General features: G+C 43.4%; 1 protein-coding gene across 4 annotated transcripts in view; it reads left to right on the forward strand.

Annotated features, from left to right (window-relative positions):
• rasgrp3 (RAS guanyl releasing protein 3 (calcium and DAG-regulated)) overlaps positions 1–25157 on the forward strand; it is a 99376-nt gene that overhangs the window by 25096 nt on the left and 49123 nt on the right. For 3 of the 4 annotated variants that reach the window (XM_068045349.1, XM_068045351.1, XM_068045350.1), the window contains exons 1-4: positions 8522–8581; positions 13333–13464; positions 15610–15760; positions 18987–19160. In XM_068045349.1, coding sequence (XP_067901450.1) covers positions 8577–8581; positions 13333–13464; positions 15610–15760; positions 18987–19160 — 462 coding nt within the window. In that variant the 5' untranslated portion in view covers positions 8522–8576. Of the gene's footprint in view, positions 1–5889; positions 5993–8518; positions 8582–13332; positions 13465–15609; positions 15761–18986; positions 19161–25157 lie in introns of those variants that run through there. The other variant, XM_068045352.1, reaches the window with a different exon arrangement.

Here is a 25157-nt window from a genome sequence, read left to right on the forward strand (position 1 = left end):
TCATTTAGACAGGCCAATACACACAACAGGGTAGAAATTTTCTTGGCTGGTGACACAAAACGGGCAGTAGTGCATTGTCCGCCCAATACTGACTTCAGTGGAACTATATATCGGTTGGGGAATATGACTGGCGAGGTGGGAGTTGGGGGTACAGAAACACTAACGCCCGAGTTTTGGTACTGCATTTCTATCCCAATGTCTGTTTACCCAAGGAGTGGCTAGATAGCAAATACGAGCAGGAAGCCTGCCTGTTCTTTCCTTTTTCTACTCCAGTAGGCACTGAGGCCAATTGTTATGCCTGTGCCATCACTATCAACGTAGCCGAGCAGCACAAACCCGATGTGGACCTTCCCTGAATTGTATGACTCTCCATCACACCTGGTGATGCTGAGCTAGAAGAACCATCTTAAATAATTTATTTTCCTTAAATACTAAAACATGTAGACAAGCTTGCAAACATTCAGCCCCCATGCACAATATGATCAGGCATATCCTTGCGATAATTTACCCATCTCCTTCTGTTTTCACCACCGCCAACACAAAAATTGGAACAGGAATCTGGACCATGTTTGTTCCTTTCTCTCTATGATAACATTTTTTAAGATCCCTTCCACAATCTTTATATGTTGACTTCAGTACAGTGTATTTACTCATGGTCAAATTACTGAAGTAAAGTCTAACCTTTGGAGCTTAATGTTGACCTTTGAAAATGAGGGACTGATAACATCAGTGAGTTGAACAATATATTTATTTCTAAGTACCAGTGTTAAGTGTACCTTTCAGCTAAAACCTCCACATCCAATCATGAAGTATATACAGGCCTCAAGTGCATCCAAGTCAATATTCAGAAGTAATCGTGCATGAAAGGCAGTTTTGCACATAAATGTGCTCATTTATTGATGAGGTCACTTCCAAGGACATTCAAGAATTGCTCTCAGTGTTAGGAAATAGGAAATACTGTCAGAATCAGCTCATTCTGCTTCTTGACTTTTTAAAATCTCTCATTTAGTAATTAATCCTTCAAAGCAAGGGATGATGAGAAGTGGGGCAGGGGGGTGGGGGGGCGGTGCGGTGGGTGGTAGCAAGGGGACTGTCAACATGAAGAGAGATATGACAGAATATTGTAAACTCTGGAAGGGGTTGTGAGGAATGACCAAAGTGTACGGAGTGCTGCTGCGAGGACAGGAAAAAAGAAAGAGGCACTTTAGAAAGATCAGCAAAGCAACAATATTTAAAACTGGACTGGGGGAGGGGGCTGCAGGTGGCGGGATGTAGAATTTTATCCTGCCGCTCCCCCCACGGGCCTGTGAAAGCTAAGGTAGTTAAAATTCGGTGGGGAACTTATAGAATCACAGAATGGTTACAGCACAGTAGGAGGCTATTCTGCCCATTGTGTCTGTGCTAGCTCTCTGTAAGAGCAACTCAGCTACTCCTCTGCCTTTTCCTAGTAGCGCTGCAAAAGTTTTTCTATTCGGATAATTATCCCTTTTCAAATCTACCTCCACTATTCTCCCAGGCAGTGCAATGTAGATCCTAACCACTCTCTGCATAAAAAAGATTTTTGGTGTGTCACCTCTGGTTCACTTGCCATTCACCATAAATCGGTGTCCTCTGGTTCTCGACCCTTCCACCCACCCTTCCACCAACAGGAACAGGTTCGCCCTATCTGTCTGGTCCAGACCCCTCATGATTTTGAACACCTCTATCAAATCTCCTCTTAATCTTCTCTTCTCTTCTCGAAGGAGAACAACACCAGCTTCCCCAATCTATCCATGTAACTGAAGTCTCTCCTCCCTGGAACCATTCTTGTAAATCTTTCCTGCACCCTCTCCAATGTCTTCACATCCTTTCTAAAGTGTGGAGCCCAGAATTGGACACAATACTCCAGTTGAGGCCGAAACAGTGTTTTCTAAAGGTTCACCATTACATCCTTGCTTTTGTACTCTGTGCCTCTGTTTACAAAGCCCAGGATCCAGTATGCCTTATTAACCACTTTCCCAACCTGCCCTGCCACCGTCAATGATTTGTGCACATATACCCTCAGGTCCCTCTGTTCCTGCACCCACTTTAGAATTGTACCCTTTATTTTATATTGCCTTTCCTCATTCTTCCTACCAAAATGTATCACATCATACTTCTCTGCATTAAATTTCATTTACCATGTGTCTGCACATTCTACCAGCCTTTCTATGTCCTCTTGAATTTTATCGCTATCCCCCTCACAGTTCACAATACTTCCAAGTTTTGTGTCATCTGCAAGTTTTGAAATTGTGCCCTGCACACCCAAGTGTAAGTCATTAATACAAATCAAGAAAAGCAGCAGTCCTAATACCTGGGGAACCCCACTATCTACTGTCCTTCAGTTTGAAAAACAACCATTCACCACGTTGTTTCCTGGATTGCAGCCAACTTCGTATCCATGCTGTCACTGGCCCTTTTATTCCATGGGCTTTAACTTTTTTGACAAGTCTGTTATGTGGCACTTTATCAAACACCTTTTGGAAGTCCACATAGAAGAAAACCACATGATCCTTATCAACTCTTTCTGTTACCTCATCAAAAAACTCAATCAAGTTAGTGAAATACAATTTGCCTTTAAAAATCCATGCTGGCTTTCTTTAATTAATCCATATTTGTCCAAGTGACATGCTAATTTTGTCTTGGATTATTGTTTCTAAAAACTTTGTAACCTCCGAGGTTAAACTGAGTGACCTGTGGTTGCCGGGTTTATCCTTACACCCCCTTAACATTTGCAATTCTCCAGTGCTCCAGCATGACCCCTGTATTGAAATGGATTGGAGGATTATGGCCAGTGTCTTGCAACCTTACTTCCCTCCGTATCGTCCAAGGCATCTGATCTGATCCTGGTAACTTATCAACTTCAAGAATAACTTAAATATAACCAGCCTCTCTAATACCTCCTCTTTATCAAATTTTAGCCCATCCAGTGTCTCAACTATCCGCTCTTTTGCTATGACTTTGGCAGCATCTGCTTCTTTGGTAAAGAAAGATGCAAGTACTCATTTAGTTCCTCAGCCATGCCCCCTGTCTCCATGCGTAAATCCCCTTTTTGTTCCCTAATTTCCCCCACTCCTTCTTTTACTACCCTTTTACTATTTATATGCCTATAGAAGACTTTTGGATTCCCTTTTATGTTAGCATACGGTCTCTTTTACTCTGCTTCTCTTATTTCTTTTTTCACTTCCCCTTTGAACTTTAGATATTCAGTTTGGTTCTCACTTGTATTATCAACCTGACATCTGTCATATGCATCCTTTTTCTGCTTCATCTTACTCTCCATCTCTTTCTTCACCCAGGAAGCTCTGGATTGCCCTTCGTGGGAATGAACCTTGACCATACCTGACCTATCTCCTCTTTAAAGGCAGCCCATTGTTCCATTGTAGTTTTGCCTGCCAGTCTTTGATTCCAATTTACCTGGGCCAGATCTATTCTCACCCCATTGGAAGTTAGCCCTTTCCCAATTAATTATTTTTACTCTGGATTGCTCCTGGTCATTTTCCTTGGCTAGCCTAAACCTTATGATACTATGATCACTGTCCCCTAAATGTTCCCCGACTGACACTTGATCCATTTGTCCCACCTCATTCTCCCAAACAGGATCCAGCAATGCCTCCTTCCTCATTGGACTTGAAACATACTGATGTAGAAAATTCTCCTGAACACAGTTTAGAAACTCTTGCCCCTCTCTGCCTTTTACACTATTCCTATTCCAATCTATATTAGGATAATTGAAGTCCCCAATTATAACTACTCTATAGTTTTTGCATCTCTTTGTAATTTTCTTGCAAATTTGCTCCCACTCTTGACCCTAACCAAATAGATTCTGTCCTTGACCCTTCTTGGACATCTTCTCTCTCCAGCACTGTAATATTCTCTTTAATCAATACTGCCACTCCTCCTCCTTTCTTTCCTTCCCTAACTTTCCTGAACGCCATGTATCCAGGAATATTTAGCATCCAGTCCTGCCCTTTTTTGAGCCAGGTCTCTGTCATCACCTTGATATTGTATTCCCACATAATTACGCCCGCCCGCAGCTCACCAACTTTATTTATCACATTCACATACATGCACAGTAAACCCAATTTGGGTCATATTGCATTTCCTCTTACTCTGACCCCACCTAATAAGTACTATTTCTTACTCTAGTGCTATCTGTCTCTCCCAATTGTTTGTGCACCTTGTTTTTTCTCTCTAATGTTACTTCCTGGTTCCCACCCCTGCCATGTTAGTTTAAATACTCCCCACTAACAAATTGCCCCATTAGGACATTGGTCCCAGATCTTTTCAGGTGCAACCTATCCAGCCTGTACAGGCCTCATCTCCTCCAGAACCGGTCCCAATGTTCCAGGAATCTAAAGCCCTCCCTCCTGCACCATCACTGTTTTCCCTCAGGCTCGCTGTCTCTGTCTCCCACTGACTCTCTGTCGCTGCTTTTATCTGTCAATCTCTGGCATTGTTTTCCCTCAGGCACACTCTCTCGCCAGCCCTGATCTTGCCGACTGCAATTTTAAATTACAGGTGGCAAGGACACTACCCCCCACCCCCCTGCAGCAGGTGGGGTAAATTACAGGTGGCAAGGACACTACCCCCCACCCCCCTGCAGCAGGTGGGGTCTTCCTTTACATATTCAGATCAGGCTCCAATGATGTCATTAGGGCCTGGTTAAAATATTAACATGAAGCTTAAGCTGGGAAGCTGTGGTGGCTTTTCCGCTCGGCCAAAGTTGTCGGGAAGTTAATCTGGAGCCAGAAGAGACCCAGAAAGATATGCTTTTAAAAAATTTCCTTGTGGGCCAGGAGAGTCTGGAGTGCTCCTCTGAGCCCCACCAGGTGACATTGGACCGCCTCTGACCTGGGCTCTCCTCCCTCTCCTTCAGGCATGATCCCTGCATGAGCCCTTTCTTATCAGTCAGCATCATGCCAGAGGCCATTCCTTCTGATCCCCTGGCTACCCGTTTTTAACAGCTGGGCAGCTGCTTCTCATTGACTTGCCTGCCTTTCTGTTCAGGAAATTGGCCGTATATGCTAATGAGGCCTAGACTGTTCAAATTGTCCAGGCCTCCCTGCTGCAGCTCCTGGATGGGCCTGCCAATCACTAGGACACATTCCTGCCCGGGACTTAAAATTAGGGAGGAACATTATCTGTTCTCTGTTGACCAAGAATTAAGGTAGGCTTCGCTGTAACTTCAGCCTCTTTTTTTTTTAAGAGATACAGCACTGAAACAGGCCCTTCGGCCCACCGAGTCTGTGCCGACCATCAACGACCCATTTATACTAATCCTATACTAATTCCATATTCCTACCACATCCCCACCAGTCCCTATATTTCCCTACCACCTACCTATCCTAGGGGTAATTTATAATGGCCAATTTACCTATCAACCTGCAAGTCTTTTGGCATGTGGGAGGAAACCGGAGCACCCGGAGGAAACCCACGCAGACACAGGGAGAACTTGCAAACTCCACACAGACAGTACCCGGAATTGAACCCGGGTCGCTGGAGCTGTGAGGCTGCGGTGCTAACCACTGCGCCACTGTGCCGCCCCATCGAACTGTGTTCGATGTGTCACAATCATGTCGGCAGTTGGATTTGCAGATAACACGCGCGCGAGTAAAATATTCTGGGTGTGCCACATGAATACTAAACAGTTTCTATTTACATGTTTGTGCTCGATATTAATACCTGAGACCTCAGTAACACTAAGGTGCAGCTAAAAGGGAAGAATGACATCAATATCTGCGGGTCGGGTACAATTACTAAAATTAAACAGGAAATGAATTAATCCTGGTAGGATAGAATGCATGTTTTGTTTGTGCTGACTTTATACCTGATTGTGTACAGTTCCAATCTGTCTTTCTTCTCTTTCAGATAATGAAGGAGAGATGGTTAACAGCCAGGTGCCAAGGATGGTCCTCTTAATGCATCGATGGTATCTGCCGTCCACTGAACTAGCAGGAAAGCTTCTGCTGATATATCCTTTTAGTCTGTTTTCAGAAGCACTTGAATTGTGATCATTTGGAAAAGCCAATGCTTGGATCACTCTACTTTGTTCACTTATTCAATCATATCTGTGGATTGGCTACACATAGCCATTTACCCATCCTCTAGGTCCACGTGAAGCAGAGTCTTGGCACACCCCGACTTGGCTAATCGAGTGAGTCAAAGCTGAGGAGGAAGCCTCCAACTGTTACCCTAACTCTACCCACACTGGAGTGTTACTCTAGAGTTATTTATATTTTCCCATTCTCTGACTGGTTTTATATTGGAGGCTGGAGGCGTAAGTCTCATATTTTGTGGTTATGCCGTAACCCCCCAGAGCCTGGAGTTTAGGTTTTGCCTAGCTTTCCTTCACAATTTTATTTAAAAAGGAAAAAGGCACAGAACAAATGGAAAAGATGTAAAAGTTAATCATAATTTGTTTATATTTGTTTGATTTTAAGAAGGGTCCTGATAGTAACGACTGTTCTTTAAGCAATAGTATAGGAATACGCATTCTGTAATAGAGGCTAAGGATTGGTCCAACCCTCTACGATTTCCATTATTGCTATTTGTTAATACTATCAAGTTGTTAAAGTCATTGGGCTGCATTTTACATTGCCGCCGATGTGAACAATGGCGGTTCGCCCGTGCGGACTGCATGTTACGGAGCCGCCACGATATTAAATGCAGCGGATCATTTAAATGGACGGGATGGACCGGTGCCCTCCCCACCCCAACCGATGATGTGGAGAAGGTGGGCGGTCCATCCCCGGCAATGGAGTCAGCTGTTTTTGTGCAGGCGCTGACACCATTTTTAGAGGGCTTTTTAAAATTTAAAGGGACATTGCTGTTAAAAAATTAAATTACTTGATCCTGACCCTCTCCCCTCCACCCCCCAATAACCATCGAATTAAGTACCCGCCCTCTCCACCCCCCTCAAAACACTTACCTGGTGCACCTGACCTTCCCGCCTCCTCAAAGTTTATAAACTTTAAACTTTACCCCTTCCCACCATTCCCTAGACCAAAGAAATTACTCTGACCCCGCTCCCCCACTCCTGCACAGAGAAACTTACCTGCTCCCCCCTCCCCACCGGTATTCCACCTCGGATCTCTGGATGGAGATCCGAAGGTGAAGGATTGTTGGCCACCAGCACGAATATCGCTCCGGAATGGAAGGAGGGAGTGGGTTGGTCATTCATTTACATTTTTTTGAAGTATGCAGATTTGGCTCCTGTCGCCAAGTGGCACGGGGGGCCACCACGAGGCCTCGTCACCGCCGGCAATATCGGGCTGGGCCTTCCCAGCATCGAGGCCTGTGGTGGGCCTCTGCTGGAGGCATTTTCGGCCCCCCCCACCACCCGCCACGACCCCAACGTCGGGGGGGTCTGTAAAATCCAGCCCATTGATTTCCCCAGTGTAGAGACTAGTCTTATCTGTTCAGTCATACAACTGGTCATCCAGGGCCAGGGCTGCTGCTGTGCAAGATTCAGCAGAAATCATGAGGGATCTGGACAGAGTGGATAGGGATAAATGGTTCCCACTCGTGAAAGGATCGAGAACAAGAGGGAGCAGATTTAAAATGATCGGCAAAAGAAGCAAAAGCGACATGAGGACAAACGTCTTCACGCAGTGAGTGGTTAAGATCTGGAATGCACTGCCTGCGAGTGTGCTGGAGGCAGGTTCAATCAAGGCATTCAAAAGGGAAGTAGACTGTTATCTGAAAAGGAAGAATGTGCAGGGTTACGGGGAGAAGGCGAAGGAATGGCATTAGGTGAATTGTTCACTCAGGGAGCTGGTGCAGACACGATGGGCCGAATGTCCTCCTTCTGCACCTTAACAATTCTGTGATTCTATGATTCTATGATCTCACGTGTGTCTTCAGACATAGCAAGGTATTTCATGTCAGGCGTGGATAGAGTTAAAAGGTTGGTGTGGATCAGTTGGAGCTTTGTCTCAGTAGATTAGCTGATTTGGGATGTGCTGAGACCCTGCTTCACATGGACCTCATGGACAGGTAATGATGACAGTGAAGAATTAACAGTGTGACATGATTAAAGATTTATCAGTGTTCAGTTTGAATGGGTAAGCATTCTAATTGATGAAGGATAGTTGAGGGTTGTTTGAGGCTTCCCTTGCGAGATACAGTAACACTTTAAATGTGTCAACCAGCTCCCGACTTCAGTCATCTTGGTGGCAATAGAGAATTCACTGGGCCAATTTTACTCTAATTTAAAAAGAAATCTTTCTGCAGAAATCAAAATCACTTGGGTATTCAAACCGTTGCTAAAAGTGTGATACTGGATTCCAGCTTCTACTATAAGAGAGAGTTGGGAAAAATGGGTCCAGTGATGAACTTGACTAGAAATTGCCTCAGCTTTAGATCAATCAGTTTAGTGTGGGTCTTGTTCATTGTAACTTAAATATTAAAAAGATTGGCGAATCCCTGTATTAACCATCATCTAACCAGTACTCAGTATTAAACGTAGTTTCAGGTTGGTTTTCCTTGACTTTAAAACGTATCGGGAAGCCTGCGACAAAGACTGCAATGAGTTTCGGCTCAAAATTTGCCACTTGATGAGGTAAGAAACTGAGCTAACATCGTCTTTAATGAAAGGAAATGAAGAAAGAAGAACCATGAAAATGAATATGGCTAAGTGTCATTGAAGCATGCATGAAAGCTTCTTTCATGAGCTTGAGATCAATGGCATTGTGTTCAGCCTCTCAAGGGAGAGTAAGATTGCAGTTTTCTTCATTTTGCTGGAGTACAGCAAGCAAAGATCCTCAACCAGGCAATAGCTCAAACTGTAGCCATTATTCTTATCCGAAGCAATAGATATTGGTGGAATATTTGACATTGGAAACCTTTAAAGTCAATTCCGAACCTGTCCTCATCCGCACTTCCAGCAGCAGGTCTACTTGCTGCTTCAGGAGAATATTATCGAGTGATTTGGAATAGAAGAGAGTGGACTTAACATCAACTTCCCTAAAAACAATTGGATGAAGGAGAATACAGAGGAAGAAAGGAAAACTGAAGGAAGTAAATATTGAAGGCGAGGAGATAGAGCAGTGAACCCATCTTTACCCTCAAGCTATACATCACCAACTGTCTCTCTTTAATGGGGAGAGATGCCTCTGGTCCTTTGGGGACTATGGCTAGAACTCCCATTAGAAGTTGTATGTCCAGCAAAATATGAGAGAAGGGTGAAGATATATATTGCTCCAACTCCAAATGTTTTTGATTTGTTAATGAACTGTAGGGCAGTTACATTATTGTGTGGATTTAAAAGAGTTAATGATCAGCCAGCACTTGTGTATGAGATTGAGCTGGGATTGGGATCTCAACAAAGACATCAAGCAAGAGATGAATGCTTTTGCAAGGACGATTCTCGAGTATTAGCTAGGAGGACAGTGTGATCAGTATTTATGAGTAGGAGTGGTCTAATTCAGGGGAAATCAGCTGGCCAGGGCACAGAACGTTTGCTCAGTGGCAGAGATCCTAAAAGTCCAGAGCTCTCATCAAGGCTCCTCACATCAATCCCATTGCCTACATCAATGGAAAAGGCTTCAATTCAATGAATGTTCCGATGGCCTCTGACCACAGAAACAAGCCAATGCCCATTATTGGTGCTGAGATGTTGGAGGTGGACTAGTGCACATTCTCAGACAGCCCTTACAGGGTGTTTCACACTGTCACAAAGGAAGTCATGAAGGTTCATTTGTTGATCTTCTGCCTTCTGTAAGAAATCTCTGGCTCATACAGTAGAGGCAGAATGAATGAAAACCATTCTATCGTCATGACAAATGATCCCCTGGGATAAACCCTTAACACCTTCATTGTATTAAAGCTAATTAGAACATGCAAAAGTAAGCAGCATGATGGCTGGCTGAACTAGTATCATCCTGGGATCCATCCTAATCAATCTGCTAAGGGATCTGTTGTACATCAAGTAAAGGCTGACCTCATGGTGGTTGTGAGCTTCATATCTGGTCCAGGTGTAGACTTCCAAAGAGGAGGCAAGCACAATCAGGAGGTTTATGGTGGTGGCGATGGGTGGGATGGGGGGAATCCCAACACTAGTGCCCCAGCCTGGCCACCTTCCACTGGAATTTATGGCCTCATGCACAATGCGAATATCACAGATGCCCTGTCAAGCGGTGTGGGTGCCTGTCGGGGGATTCACATTAGATGGCCTCCCTCTGACTCTGCATACTCCAACAGGGTCAACTGTACAAGTTACGTCGAGATTGCCCACCCACTGATTTTCAGGGCTGCAGTACGAACCTTGGGCGCCCAGAGCACTGTCCCCTTCTATGTTGCTAGGGTCAGATCCTCTGAAATTCCAGAAGGAAGGCCAGGACTTGGAGTACATTGGTTCTACCCCATCTGCAGCTCTTCCAGTGCACTCCCAGTGGAGTTATAGAAGGGCTTCAGGATCCTGGCATCTAACTGGAATATGAATCTCTATGAGACACTTACACACTGACTGGATGTATCACTGGCTCCTTTCCATGAAAAGAAAAAGAAAGCATGTATCCATGTGCAACAAATCTTATCACAGACCTGATTCACCTGCTAATCTGTCTTTGAAAAATCCTGAAAACTCCAAATATTCCTCCATTCTCATACCTGCATCCAGGCCAATTACTCTCACTTCCTCCATCAGCCCCAGAATAGAGTAATTAATCATCTTGGTCTCTTCCTCTCCCTCTAATATTTAATTCTGTTCCCAATCAGCTATTATTATGGAGTTCCTTTTTGATGAGGTTAATCAGCACAGCACCAACTGTTATAGCCAAGAGTCTGTTCCACAAAATAATCAGTTGTTTCCCTAATGGCTACGCAATGTTTTGCCTTTTTCATCACCACTATAATAAAGGATATTTTTTTCTGCTCCATTACTCCTGGACTATGCTGGGAGCACATGTCAAGAAATTGTGCACCTCTAGCCTGTGATTTTCCATCTATTAACACGAACATATGGAAAATCATGAGCTGGGAGGAGTAAGATTTCATGATCGGCTTCCCAGTGTGCATGGAAAATCTCCTCTTAAGTGCCCCATATTTTTGACTCCGACTTTACATTCATTCATTACCCCTGATGCATCTGTTAGGTTTATGCTGTTCCGTTCAGTGTGGAACTTTATCTAGATTTCTTGCTGAGATGTTCAGAATGAGTTCAAATGGGGAAAAGTATGATCCTTAGAAAGGCATTAGGTTCAGTTGAACCTGATGAAGTCATGCTTCAAATATACAAAGCCCTGATTAGACCACACCGGGAGTACTGAGAGCAATTCTGAGCACCACCCCTTGGGAAGGATATATTCACCTTAGAGGGACTGCAGCATAGATTTACTAGAATGACACCTGGGGCAGGATTTTGCCCTTTGGGTTGGGACCCCATCTGTAGGGGTCAAATGGAGGCCACAACCCCGCACTCTATAGAAACAGTCAACCGGCAGTGATTTTCCCCAAAATTAGTGGCTAGAGGGATGGCTCACCATCCAGTTAAGGATGAAGGTGGGCAGGACGAATAGGAGGCGCTCCAGCTTGGAAGGAGCAGCAGCCTTAGTTCAAGTAAGAGAGAGGTGCCCTCTCTCCAACTATTTAAACTTTATAAATTAAAAAAAATGGTCTCAGCAGCTGGGTCACCATTGTGGAGAGGGAGCCCTTCCACAAGGCGGTCTGTGGCCGGAACTGTGTCTAGGCAGGCAGGGAGGGCCTCAAAGCCTGCCTGGAGCCTCCGACAGTAGGCCTTAAGTGGCCATTTAATCCGCAAAATTGGAAAATGGCCTGGAGGCGGGATGGTGCCGGCAAACCGGTATGCCAGCCAGTGGCGTGAATTTTCATGGCTGTCTACCTCCGTGCTCACCCCCATATGGGACTAAAAATTCTGCCCCCTGGATGTCAATGGTTAAGCTACGGGGAGATATTAAATAAACGGGGATTGTATTCCCTGGAATTTTGGAGGTTAAGGAGTGACTTGATCAAAGTTTTCAAGATATTAAGGGGAACAGGTAGGGTAGAATGGGAGAAACTATTTCTGCATGTTGGAGATCTAGATTAAGGAGGCAAAGTCTAAAAATTAGAGCCAGACCTTTCGGGAGTGAAATTAGGAAACACTTCTTTATGCAAAGATTGAGGAAGTTTGGAACTTTCTTCCGCAAATGGCAATTGATTCTAGATTAATTTTTTATTTAAAAACTGAGATTGATAGAGTTTTGTTAGCTAAAAGTATTAAGGCATTGGATAAGAGGTGGGTATATGGGGTTAGATCGCAGATCAGCTATGATTTCATTGACTGGGAGAACAGGCTCGAAGGGCTAAATGGCCTCCTCCTGTTCCAATGTTCCTAAGTTTGACTAAATCTCAAAAAAAATACAGAAAGTGCAAAATGAATGTATTAAACTTCACTGTTAAAGGCACAAACGTTACCAGCTCTAAAGTGGTCATGTGTGAGATTAAGGCCCCATACCAACATAGAAAATTGAAGGGCAGAAAAGGACCAGCTGGTCTATCAAGCCTGCCCCACACTATGATGGCTGGAGCATCATCATCCAGTCATGTAATCTCCTGGGAGAAACAAAAGGAAGAGCAAAAATCAAGGGCCAATAAAGAAAAAAATAGAAACATGGCATTATAGAAACATACAGCACAGCAGGAGGCCATTCCACCTGTTGCATCAGGGCTGGATCTTTGAAAAAGCTATCCAATTTAGTCCCACACCCCAGCCTTTCCCTGCAAACCCTACAGGCTAATCAAGTGTGCGCCCAATTACCTTTTGAAAGTTCCTATGGAATCTGATGCCACCTCCCTTTCAGGTAGTGTGTTCCAAATCTTAACAACCCTCTGTGTGAAGGAATTTCTCCCCATTTCCCTTCTAGCTCTTTTGCCAATTATTTTAAATCTGTGGCTGCTGGTTACGACCAACCCACTTGCCAGAGGACATAGTTTCTCCCTACTTGGTCCATCAAAACCACTCATAATTTTGAATACCTCTATCAAGTGTCTCCTGAACCTTCTCTGCTCTAAGGAGCACAATCCCAGCACCTCCAATCTCTCCACATAACTGAAGTCCCTCATCCCTGGTATCATCCCGGTAAACCTCCTCTGTATCCTCTCCAGTGCCTCGACATCCTTCCTGAAGTGTGGTTCCCAGAATTTAGGGGAACATTATCTGGGAAGCTCCTCTCCAACCTCCTCAGGTGATCAAAACCAGTCCTGGGAAATCCTGTGGATCAAGTGTTATCTATAAAGACACTTAGCTTCTATATGACGGAATTGCAAACCAAAGCTTGTAACACACCTTTCTTTATGCATGTGGATGTACAGGTACTGGATTTCTGAATTCCCTGCCGAGTTTAACTTGGATCTGGGTTTGGTTCGTCTGACAGAGGAGTTTCAGGAACTGGCCAGCCAGCTGGGATATGAAGAACACAGTAAACTCATCGACATCTCCAGCATGTAAGAAAGCCTTTTTACTTTGTGAGTTTTAATACCCGGCAGTCAGCAGACACTGATTGAAGAAATTATCTTTTGCATATTAAGAGTGAGAGATAAATTTTAATTTTTAAAAAATCACTTTGCATGTTTAGAATGTTTCCCTATATTACAACAGTGACTACTCTTCAAAAAAGTACTTCATTGGTTATAAAGTGCTTTGGGGCCTCCTGAGGTTGTGGAAGGTGCTGTATAGATACAAGTTCTTCATTTGGAATGACGTATAAGTACACAAACTTTAATGCACAAACATGTTTGCCTTCAGTAATATGAGTGCATTAATATGGGAGGAAGCCACTGAGTCCACATGTGACACTGGCCGTACTGCCTAGAAAATTGCCAAACGACACAGCTGGCTAGCAAATTTTATTGGCAACACAGTGCATGTGCTAGATGTAAGATTTTACCAGCAGGTTAAAGTGTTCTGTGTTGTAGGAGATATGTCATATGTTTATGGTCCAACAGGGTTGAGGCTTTGATGAGCCAAAGAGCATAAAGTTAGGAAACTTTAAACTGGAAGTAACTTGTTAACTTTAGCCTGTTCTTATGGAAACTTAGCAAATAGAATTGCTGAATTTTGCACCTGGAAATTGCTCCAATTTCTGGTTTTCATTCTAGAATGGGCATTAGGCCCCTTATTAGCATATCCATGGGGCTTAATGTCTGTTTTAGGCAGTTGCCAGGGATGCCTGCAGAGTGTCTGAAGCAATATGGTGTCGGACATGTTTCTAAGGCTATTAGGGTGCAGGAGGTTAGCCCCGTAACTTGACCCTCTTTGCACCCATTTTCCTCCTGGAAAACAGACATGATGAGGTTCACTTTTGCTCCCTTAGTGACCTTTGCATGACTGGTTGCATGATTCGTGGTTAAATAGGTGGTGGGATTGAGCATCACATCGTTGCAAGACCCATGATGTAAATGGTCACAGGGCGTATTTAAGAATTAAAAAAATGCCCCCATGTCTCTATGTAAATATTCTGCCCACTCTGGCTGTGCCCAGCTCCTATCATAGTGATTGCAAAATCATTCCGATATCTAACTGGTGAGAATATTCCAATGTATTGAAATATCTGTTTAGGACAAGTATCATATTAGGAACCATTTGCAATAATGTGTGTACTGAGTATTTTACTAGTTTATGTCAGGTAAAAAAAAGAAAGATTTGCATTTATATAGTGCCTTTCATGCCCTCAGGATGTCCTAAAGTGCTTTACAGCCAATTAAGTACTTTTGTAGTGTAGGCACTGTGGTAATGCAGCTAATTTGTGCACATCAAGCTCCCACAAACAGCAATGAAATAAGTGACCAGATCATCTGTTTCAGGCGTTGATTGAAGGATAAATTTTTGCCACAACACCAGGTGAATTCTCCTGTTCTTTGAATAGTGCCTATCTGAAAGATGGCACCTCCAAAAGTGCAGCACTCCCTCAGTACTGCACTTGAGAGCCAGCTTACTTATGTATTCAAGTCTCTGAAGTGGGGCTTTAACCCCTGACCTTCTGACTCAGGTGAGAGTGCAATCCATTGAACCAAGGCCAACTCTGCTGTAGTAAAACTTCCTATTCTAATTGATGGTCATCTAATTTATGTAAGCAGTTGGTAGCACTTTTGCCTCTAAGTTACAAGGTTCTGGGTTGAAGAGCCACTGCAGGGCATAAGCACAATAATCAAGGCTGACTCTCCAGTGCAGTACTGAGGGAGAGCTGCACCGTCAGAGGTGCTGTAATTCAGATGAGATGTTAAACCGAGGTCCTGTTTGGCTTCTCAGGTGGATGTAAAAGATCCCATGTGACTATTTTGAAGAAAAGCAGGGGAGTTTTCTCCAGTGTACTGGATTTATCCCTCAATCAACATCACAAAAACAGTCACGATCACATGTGGGAGTTTGCTGTGGGCAATTTGGCTGCTGTGTTTCCTACAGTACAACAGTGACTACACTTCAAAAGAACCTCATTGGCTGTAAAGTACTTTGAGACGTCGGATGGTCGTGAAAAGCGCTATATAAATGCAAGTCTTTCTTTGTTAATTTAATGCGGTAATGCGACACTATGTGAAGTTCAGATTTCTGGTCTTAAAAAATCCATTAATGCTGCTCTTGCTTTTAAACAGCCCCTCCTACGACTGGATGAGACGTGTCACTCAACGTAAAAAAGTCTCCAAGAAGAAGGGGAAAGCTTCTCTGTTATTCGATCACTTAGAGCCATTGGAGCTGGCGGAGCATCTTTCCTTCCTGGAGTATAAATCCTTTCGGCGGATATCGGTCAGTGATCCTCCGCTTCAGAGGATTGGGTTTGCTGTGTCTAAATGTCAGGCTTTTCAAATTTCGTTGCCCCCAGCACCCCCGCACTTCCCAATATTCTCCTTGGGGAGTTGTCTATAAAGTTTCCAAGCCTGTTCCAAATGTATAATGTTTCATTTAGTCTGTTGATGGTGCTGGTCCCCTTCTGTTTGGAAAATTGAACCACTGTCCTTATTGTAAGCTCATACACAAAGGATTTCAGATCCACAAGAAAATGTCACCCATTTAACAGACACAGCATTGGGGAGCATTCCCTCTCTTCCCTACTTTTTCTGAAATCATAAAGATGAGTGTAACGAACACAGTCCACCAATAGCAAAGTTGTAATTCATTTTGAATTCATTGGATACGATAATTGTGGTGGAGTCCACCCTTATAAAAACACAGCTCTGTACAACTGAATTTAAAATCAGTATTATCATGCCATAGAATGAGAGAATTATTTGGCCCAGCATCCCTGAGCTGGCTTTGGACGAGTTACCAATTCACCCCACTCCCCTGTTCTTTCCCCATTGCCCTACAAATTTGCCTTTTCAACTATATATCTAATTTCTTTTTGAAAGTTACTATTGAATCTGCTTCCACCACCCTTTCAGGCAGTGCATTTTACATAATAACTTCAGGCTGAGTAAAAAAAAATCCTCATCTCCCCCCTGGCTTTTTTGCCAATTACCTTAGATCCACAGCATTTTGCTTTTGTGACTTACATCTGTTTCCACTGGTTACTGACCCCTGCTAGTGGTAACAGTTTCCCTCTATCTATCCTATCAAAACCCCTCATAATTTTGAACCCCTCTATTAAATCTCTCCCCAGTCCGTGCTGCTGGAAGGGCAATTAGGGATGGGCAATAAATACTGGCCTTACCAGAGACACCCGCATCCCAGGAATGAATAAGAAAGAAATTCCTCATTTCTCTAGTCTCTCCGCATAACCGAATTCTTCATCCCACTCGGTAATACTCTTGCTAAACATCACTCGCAAAATTTATTTGATGACAGCTCTGCACATAAAGTCAAACATAATCAAGCAGTATTGGAGAAACCTCCTCCATTCAACAGCTCTGAGAGTTGCTGGGTACTGTCTGTCAGGCAGGTACCTGTTTGCCTGGTTGAAGGTGTGTAGGATTGGCCCGGTTTGGTTTGCCCCACTATCCTTTGTTTGTGAAGTGCCTGATCTTCGCTGGCAGCCTCCTGTGATGGCCTGACCATGATCAGGAACTTGCTGCCTAGAGAAACGCATGTATGAACCCCACCCTGCTATTCATAAGCACTGCCAACACTCTACTCAGCATGCAAATATTTACATTTGGAGGAGTGGGGTTAAAACCTATTAAATATGATACTTCTTGAGTTACAGAATTTACAGCACAGAAACAGAAATGTTGGTGTTAATGCTCCACACAAGTCTCCTCCCACCCTACTTCATCTAACCCGATCGGCGTAACTTTCTGTTCCTTTCTCCCTCATGTACTTATCTAGTTTCCCCTTAAATGCATTGATGCTATTCACCTCAATGTGTTATGAAAATTTCTGGGCAATATCTTAGTCCTCTTTCAACCCCCTCCCCTCTCCGTTCATCTGAAATAAATTGCAAACAAAGGAGAGTTGGTGGGCATTCTTTTCCTTCACCTGCTCTGGAACTGGCTGCCAAATAGTGATGTAGCTGACTGGCATTGAGTGGTAGAGCATGGGGCTGTGCCCACATTTCCCTGAATGGTGAGCTGACCAGTCTCAGTTAGGGAAGGTGCTGTACAGAGGCAGAACACTTCTCCAGAGGGAATGAGAAAGCCACAGGCAAGCTAACCTGGTCTCTTGGACCTCCTGCCAGCTGCCTTCTAGCAGCACTGCTAGAAGCTTGGGAATAGATTGTCTACATTAACCTTGTGACGAGAGAACAATATGTGGCACCAATAAAAGGTGGGGGTTGAAGATAGGAGAGATTATCACAAAATGCAGAAAATATATATCTTTAAACTTTGACAAAGCTCAGTTTGCACTTATATTAGTTTTATAGTCTAAATCTTGCTTTCTATATTTATATTGACTTTGTATGGGATATAATCAGTATAATATTGCTTAAAGAACCAGCAGTTGTATGGTATGGAATCCGATTTGTGTAAAACCAACAACCTTCATTTAGTACACAAGGCATATCTCGCTCAGATGATGATCAATGTATGTGATCTGCAGGGTCCGGGTGATGTGTAAATGACTGAAGTCTTTTCTCACGGTGAAGCAATATCAACTATCATGTTGTGTTACATGAAGAAATGGCAGAGTACTATCAGTGAGCAAATGTAGCTTTAGAGCTTTTGACTAAATGTTTTGATGTCTCAAGTAACACCTGCAACTCCAAGTGTTTTTTTCCCCTGAGGCAAGAAGTGCAGCTTAAATTTATTCTGGATCCAGACTGCAAGTGGGTGTGCTGTAGTCTACACTACAATGCTGTCTAGTTAGCAGTGATTAGACCCATGACTAGCTGGTTTTAAACAGTCTAATGATCCTAGACTGATCTTATTGCTTTGTTCACGAGAAGAGGAATTATCATAAGGATTGCAACTTATGGTGTATATTAATATAGTAAATACACTTTGTTATACAATTCTGTGGAAAATTAGTCATTGGCACAAATTAGAGCTGTTACTCTTCCAATCCAAACCTGAATCAGGCTGGACTGGCATTCATTTATTAATTGGCAAATGAAAGGTGGAGGACAAAGATAGGGCATCAATTATCAATCAAAAATTATAGCAAAACCAAGCTTTGGCAAATTAGTTTAGAGATACAGCACTGAAACAGGCCCTTCGGCCCAGCGAGTCTGTGCCGACCATCAGCCACCCATTTATACTAATCCTACACTAATTCCATATTCCTACCACATCCCCACCTTTCCCTATATTTCACTACCACCTACCTATACTAGGGACAATTTATAATGGCCAATTTACCTATCAACCTGCAAGTCTTTTTGGCTTGTGGGAGGAAACCGGAGCACCCAGAGAAAACCCACGCACACACAGGGAGAACTTGCAAACTCCACACAGGCAGTACCCAGAATTTAACCCGGGTCGCTGGAGCTGTGAGGCTGCGGTGCTAACCACTGCGCCACTGTGCCGCCCAAATTGGTAAGATGAATTGAGAAGATTTCTGACCTTGAATTAACTCTTGAAATGGTGATCTCTTGCAGTTTACAGATTATCAGAGTTATGTTACACATCGCTGCCTAATGGATAATCCAACCCTTGAGAGATCCATTGCTCTGTTTAATGGTATTTCCCAGTGGCTCCAGTTGATGGTTCTTAGCAAGCAGACACCTGTGCAAAGAGCAGAGGTCATCACCAAGTTCATTAATGTGGCTCAGGTGAGTAATATTAGCAGAACGTCTTGTGGTTATATTGCTTACACAATTCCCATAGAGTGCCTGCTTTTGTGTCTCACTTAGCGCTCACCTGGCTGTTTGGAAGTATGTGAGTGGTGCACAGAAGCCATGGCAATAGTTAAGGCAGGGACTGTTGCATTCTCAAGGGAAGAACTGATAGACATTTAGGATCATGCAGGGCTATCAGGAGAGCAAGGTGGGGGATTTGTTTTGCATTGCTCCAGTGAAGACCTGGCACAGACATGATGGGCTGAATGGTCTTCTTGTATGGTTCTAGTGGTGATTTTTCTACCTGTGGTAAAGCAGTTAATTTCCATTCTCCATCTCATTCCATGAGCAAAATTCCATTGAAAATTCATCACACAAGGAGACAGTACGGCCCTCAAAAATTCTAAAAACTAAATGCCCTCTTGACAATTATTCTAGTTACATTAAGATATTACAATTTGGGACTTACAAAAAATAATTCTGCCCTGTATGACCCAACAATTTCAACATAGTGAAACCTCACACAGGACCTCACAAAAGAGGAGGCATTGGACACTGAGCAAGAACTGAGAGAAGGTTGGAGGAAGTGACAAAAAGGTATGAAGATATACGTTTTGAGGAGGTTTCTGACGTTGGGGAGAGATGGAGCAAGACAGACAGGTTTACGAAAGAAATTTGAGTGATGAAGCCTCTGCCAACCATGGTGGAGAGAAGGAATGCACAGAATCCAGGCTCTCAGTGCAGGATATGGGCTGTGACAGGGCTGCATGGGATTGCAGAGCCAAGATAGGCTGAATCTTTGAAGGGATTTGGATGAAGATTTTGAATTCAGTGCACTGGGGAACCAGGGGAGGTCAACAGAGACCTGAGTGATAGGTGAGCAGGATTTAGTACAGACAGGTTGCAAGTGGTAGAGTTCTGTATGATTTGAAGTTTTCTGAGCTCAGGAAGACAGAGAGGAAATGTTGATGCTGGAGGTGGTAAGGAGTGTTTCAGCAGAGGTGTGGGTGAAGTAGAGATGGAGGTGGAAATGGGCTGTCTTAGTGATAGACTGAATATGAGATTTGAAGTTCATGTTGGCTTTGAGCTGGGCACTGAGGTTGCATGCAGTCCAATCCAGTTCCTCTCACTCTTGTTATCCTTGAGTCGATGACTGCAACAATATATTGACAATAGTTCTCCCCTGTTGTTGTGGTCTATGCTGTCATAAATGCTCTTCATATTTTGGCTGAATATCTTTACTGATCCCCAAGATGCATCCCCATTCCCATAACATTTGGTGTTATTTTAGCAAATGTGTTTCAAATAATTTAAACTTCACACCTACCAAATGAACTGGGTGATCTTGTGGGATAGAACACTGCCCATACCTTTGGGATTTGGGGCTAATTCCAGCCTGGAAAGGCATGATGAATGCTTCCTTTCTCGTGACTTTTAGAGAGCAAGGATGTCTTGATTAATTTCCTAAGGCATATCTGCCTATTACAGTTTGTTCTTTTCCCCAGCATTTCCTCTTATGTTCACCACTAGATTACAGTTTCTATGATAAGATGAAGTCCCTTTGGGACTGGAACCTGTGACCCTATTCCCAACTGGGTACTGGTTAGTCTGCTCAAAATAAACAGAACTAACCATTAAACACTCATCGCTATCAACTATTTACTGGATACGCAAAGCGTTCTCCTGCCAACCTCAAAGGCAGAAAATAACTTACTGCTGGACTAAATTGTGCAGGTTAAGATGACCTTGTTAGGTTTATTTCCAAGTGAAATAATATACAGAAGGAAAGAAGAGACAGCAAATACTAACAAAAGAAAACATCTAAATTTTCATAATGTTTGAAGAGTTTTTTCTTTAAAACAAAATGAACATTCAATGTCTAAAATCATTTGAAGTTATTTTCAGTGAAGTCCATGGAAAGATAGTTTGTAGTTGTTGATAAACTAAACAATTTTTCACTCAGTCCCTATTGGCATATCTAGATCATGAAGGAATAAGGAACTGGAGGCTCTGGGAAATTTATAAATTTTTTTTTTCCTTTGAAGGACAAACAATTGACTTTCAATAGTTAGGCAGGCAGAAAGCTAGCCATTTTTTAACATTAAGGTGGACAAGGTCTGAACTGAAGATTCTGGGAAGCCAAATAGTATATTTGTTTTTAACGCCTGAAAAAATTGGAAAACTATGTCGGTGTGGTTCAAATGGAATAGTCACTCAGCTGAGGGAGGTGCAAGGGGAAGCTGTGTGTGCTCGGTCTGGAAGGATGGGAGCCTGGGGTGACAGGAGGTGGGAAGAGGGATCAAAGGATCCCAAAGAAGGGTGGGAGGAAAGGCGGTATGGCTTGGTAAGAGGAAGAGGAGAAGAAAGGAGGACCAAGTCAAGGGTGAGCTCAAAGGAAAGATGACAGTAATAGGCCATGGTCTGCATTCAAATACATATGGAAGGAAACCTAAGTTACATGAACATGACAGAAATCTAGCTGAAGCAGGAAAGGGTCTTAGGGAGCAAAGGAGACAATCACCCCACATCCAAGGGCCAGGGAGCAGTGGCGGACAGAGTTGTAGCAATTTGCTCAATCAAGGAGTCTGCCCAATCTTGTCTGAGTCCCTGAAGATGAGTTTTGCCTATTTTCTTCCTGATTCCCAGAGGTAATTCAATAAAACTTCAGAATAAATCTATTCATCGCCACATCATTGATGTAAAACCCTGCTTACTTGCTTTCCTCAGGTGACTTTTTCAAGATCCCAGCTACACAAGAACCATTGCATTCCCTGGGAAGTATCTGAATTGCCATATTCTGCAACCATCCATCCCATATCCATCTCTTTAGAGAATCTTAACTTTATGTTTCAGTGAATAATTTATTAAAAAGGAAAGGCAAAATTATATACTAAAACATACCTTCCTGCACCAAGTGGTTGTTGAAATACCTGGGCAAAGTTTCTCCAAAATAAATAGGGCAGAAGATAGGTGGAAGTGCTATGGTTTTTCCCAGGAATTGTCCCTTTCCTAAATTTCGTGGATAGGGCCATTTTAAATTTCAGGGAGGTGGTCCACATCTGTGAAGGCCCAATAGAGACATGTGCCCTGATAAAGCATCATGATTGGTATGGCACCTGCCACTCTGAGGGAGGGAGCCCGAAGCCCACATCCAGTAAAGAAGTAGGTTATGAAATATATCCTTTGCAATGGCCAGGAATTTTCTCAGAGCTGCTCCCGACATTGTAATGTTTCCAGAAGTTACTGCTGTGGAATGGGAGCAGCTCTGAGGAAATTCCCAGCCAGTGTGTTAATGCCTGTATTTGTCTCAAAATAGTGACTTCCTGTGATCTGTTGAGAGTGAGGATTGAGGGTTAACAGGGTATTAAAAAACATTGAGGGTCATAGGATATTAAGCAGCATTGAGGCTATTAAACTGCTTTGAGGGTTATAGATATTTAACATTTTTATTTGTTTTGTGTTCTGTAAAGTCAGAAATCCACAACTAGTGATCAGGGGAACAGGATCCATGATGGAATAATCTGTTCTACTTGGAACAGTGCGATCCACTGGTGATTTTATAAAGATATTTAAATTTATGAAGGGATGGAATACAGTGGATAGAAATGGACTGTTTTCAGAAATATATGTGTTTAGTACAGGGCACATAGATACAAGCTTAAATGTAAGAGATTAAGGACATCGAGCAGGAGAAATGTTTTAACAGAGAGTTGTGAGGACTTGGAATGTACTAACAGAGTGGATGATTGAAAAATGACCTTGTCAGCATTTAAGAACAGATTCTATAGGTAGTTGAAGGAAAGGTAGATAAAAGGTTATGGGAACAAGGTAAGTAATGGGATTGGGACTACTGGCCATATGGAACATAAACACTAACATGGACTGGTTGGGCCTGTTTGCATGTAGTAATCTCTGTAGAGTATGTGGATTCTATATGGAGTAGCTTTGATGGATTGAATAGTCTTTTATCACATTCTCTGTACTTTGCTCCTCTTTTTGTGGGATTTCAATGTAACAAGGTGTTAATATATTGTGGCTATTCATGTGCAGCCAATTTAGAACAGGGAGAATAGCTCTTGGGTCTAAAGGGATCAAAGAGTATGGGGCGAAAGCGGGAACAGGTTACTGAGTTGGATGATCAGCCATGATCATAATGAATGGCGGAGCAGGCTAGAAGGGCAGAATGGCCTACTCCTGCTCCTATTTTCTATGTTTCTATTAGAACCTTCTGTGCACATTACATCTTCTATTTAAAAAACATGATATTAAAACCTAAATGTAATACACCATAATTGTATATGTGCGTAAGTCATTGAAGACGGCAGGACAGGTTGAGAGAGCAGTTCATAAAGCATACAGTATCCTGGGCTTTATTAATAGGGGCATAGAGTAGAAGAGCAAGGAAGTTATGTTGACCTTATATAAGACACTAGTTCAGCCACAGCTGGAGTGTTGCGTCCAGTTCTGGGCGCCGCACTTTAGGAAAGATGTGAGGGTTTTGCAGACAGTACAGAAAAGATTCACGAGAATGGTTCCAGGGATGAGGAATTTCAGTTATGAAGATAGATTGGAGAAGTTAGGATTATTTTCCTTGGAGAAGAGAAGGCTGAGAGGTGATTTGATAGAGGTATTCAAAATCATGAGGGGTCTGGACAGAGTAGATAGAGAGAAACTGTTCCTACTCAGAAAAGGATCAAGAACAAGAGGGCACAGAATTAAAGTAATGGGTAAGAGAAGCAAAATCGACATGAGGAAAAACTTTTTCACGCAGCGAGTTGTTAAAGTCTGGAATGCACTGCATGAGAGTGTGGTGGAGGCAGGTTCAATTGAAGTAATATGAAATGCAAGAATATGCAGGGTTATGGGGAGAAGGCGGGCAATGGCATTAAGTGAATTTTTTTTATTCGTTCGGGGGATGTGGCCGTCGCTGGCTAGGCCAGCATTTATTGCCCATCCCTAATTGCCATTCAGAAGATGGTGGTGAGCTGCTTTCTTGAACCACTGCAGTACTTGGGGTGTAGGTACACCAACAGTGCTGTTAGGAAGGGAATTCCAGGATTTTGACCCAGCGACAGTGAAGGAACAGTGATAGAGTTCCAAATCAGGATGCTGTGTGGCTTGGAGTGGAACTTGCAGGTGGTGGTGTTCCATGCATCTGTTCCCTTGTCCTTCTAGGTGGTAGAGGTTGCGTATTTGGAAGGTGCTGTCGAAGGAGCTTTGGTGAGTTGCTACAGTGAATCTTGTAGATGGTACACACTGCTGCCACTGTACGTCGGTGGTGGAGGCAGTGAATGTTGAAGGTGGTAAATGGGGTGCCAATCAAGCGGGCTGCTTTGTCCTGGATGGTGTTGAACTTCTTGAGTGTTGTTGGAGCTGCACCCATTCAGGCAACTGGAGAGTATTCCATCACACTCCTGACTTGTGCCTTATGTGGGCAGGCATTGGGGAGTCAGGAGGTGATTTACTCGCTGTGGAATTCCCAGCCTCTGACCTGCTCTTGTAGCCCCAGCATTTATGTGGCTGGTCCAGTTCAGTTTCTGGTCAATGGTAACCCCTCCCCCCCCCGCCCCCGCCAGAATGTTGATCGTGGGGAAATTCAGCGATAGTAATGCCATTGAATGTCATGGGGAGATGGTTAGATTCTCTCTTGTTTGAGATGGTCATTGCCTGGCACTTGTGTGGCGTGAATGTTTCTCGTCATTTATCAGCCCAAGCCTGGATGTTGTCCAAGTCTTGCTGCATATGGACACGGGCTGCTTCAGTAGCTGAGGAGTCTCGATTGGTGCTGAACATTGTGCAGTCATCAGCGAACATCCCCACTTCTGAACTTTATGATGGAGGGAAAGTCATTGATGAAGCAGCTGAAGATGGAGGTGGTGGCATAGCGGTAATGTCACTGGACTGGTAATCCAGTGCCCAGGCTAATGCTCTGGAGACATGGGTTCAAATCCCACCACAGCAGATGGTGAAATTTGAATTCAATTAATAAAT

This window comes from Heterodontus francisci, chromosome 13 (assembly GCF_036365525.1).
Source record: "Heterodontus francisci isolate sHetFra1 chromosome 13, sHetFra1.hap1, whole genome shotgun sequence".
Lineage (NCBI taxonomy): Eukaryota > Metazoa > Chordata > Chondrichthyes > Heterodontiformes > Heterodontidae > Heterodontus > Heterodontus francisci.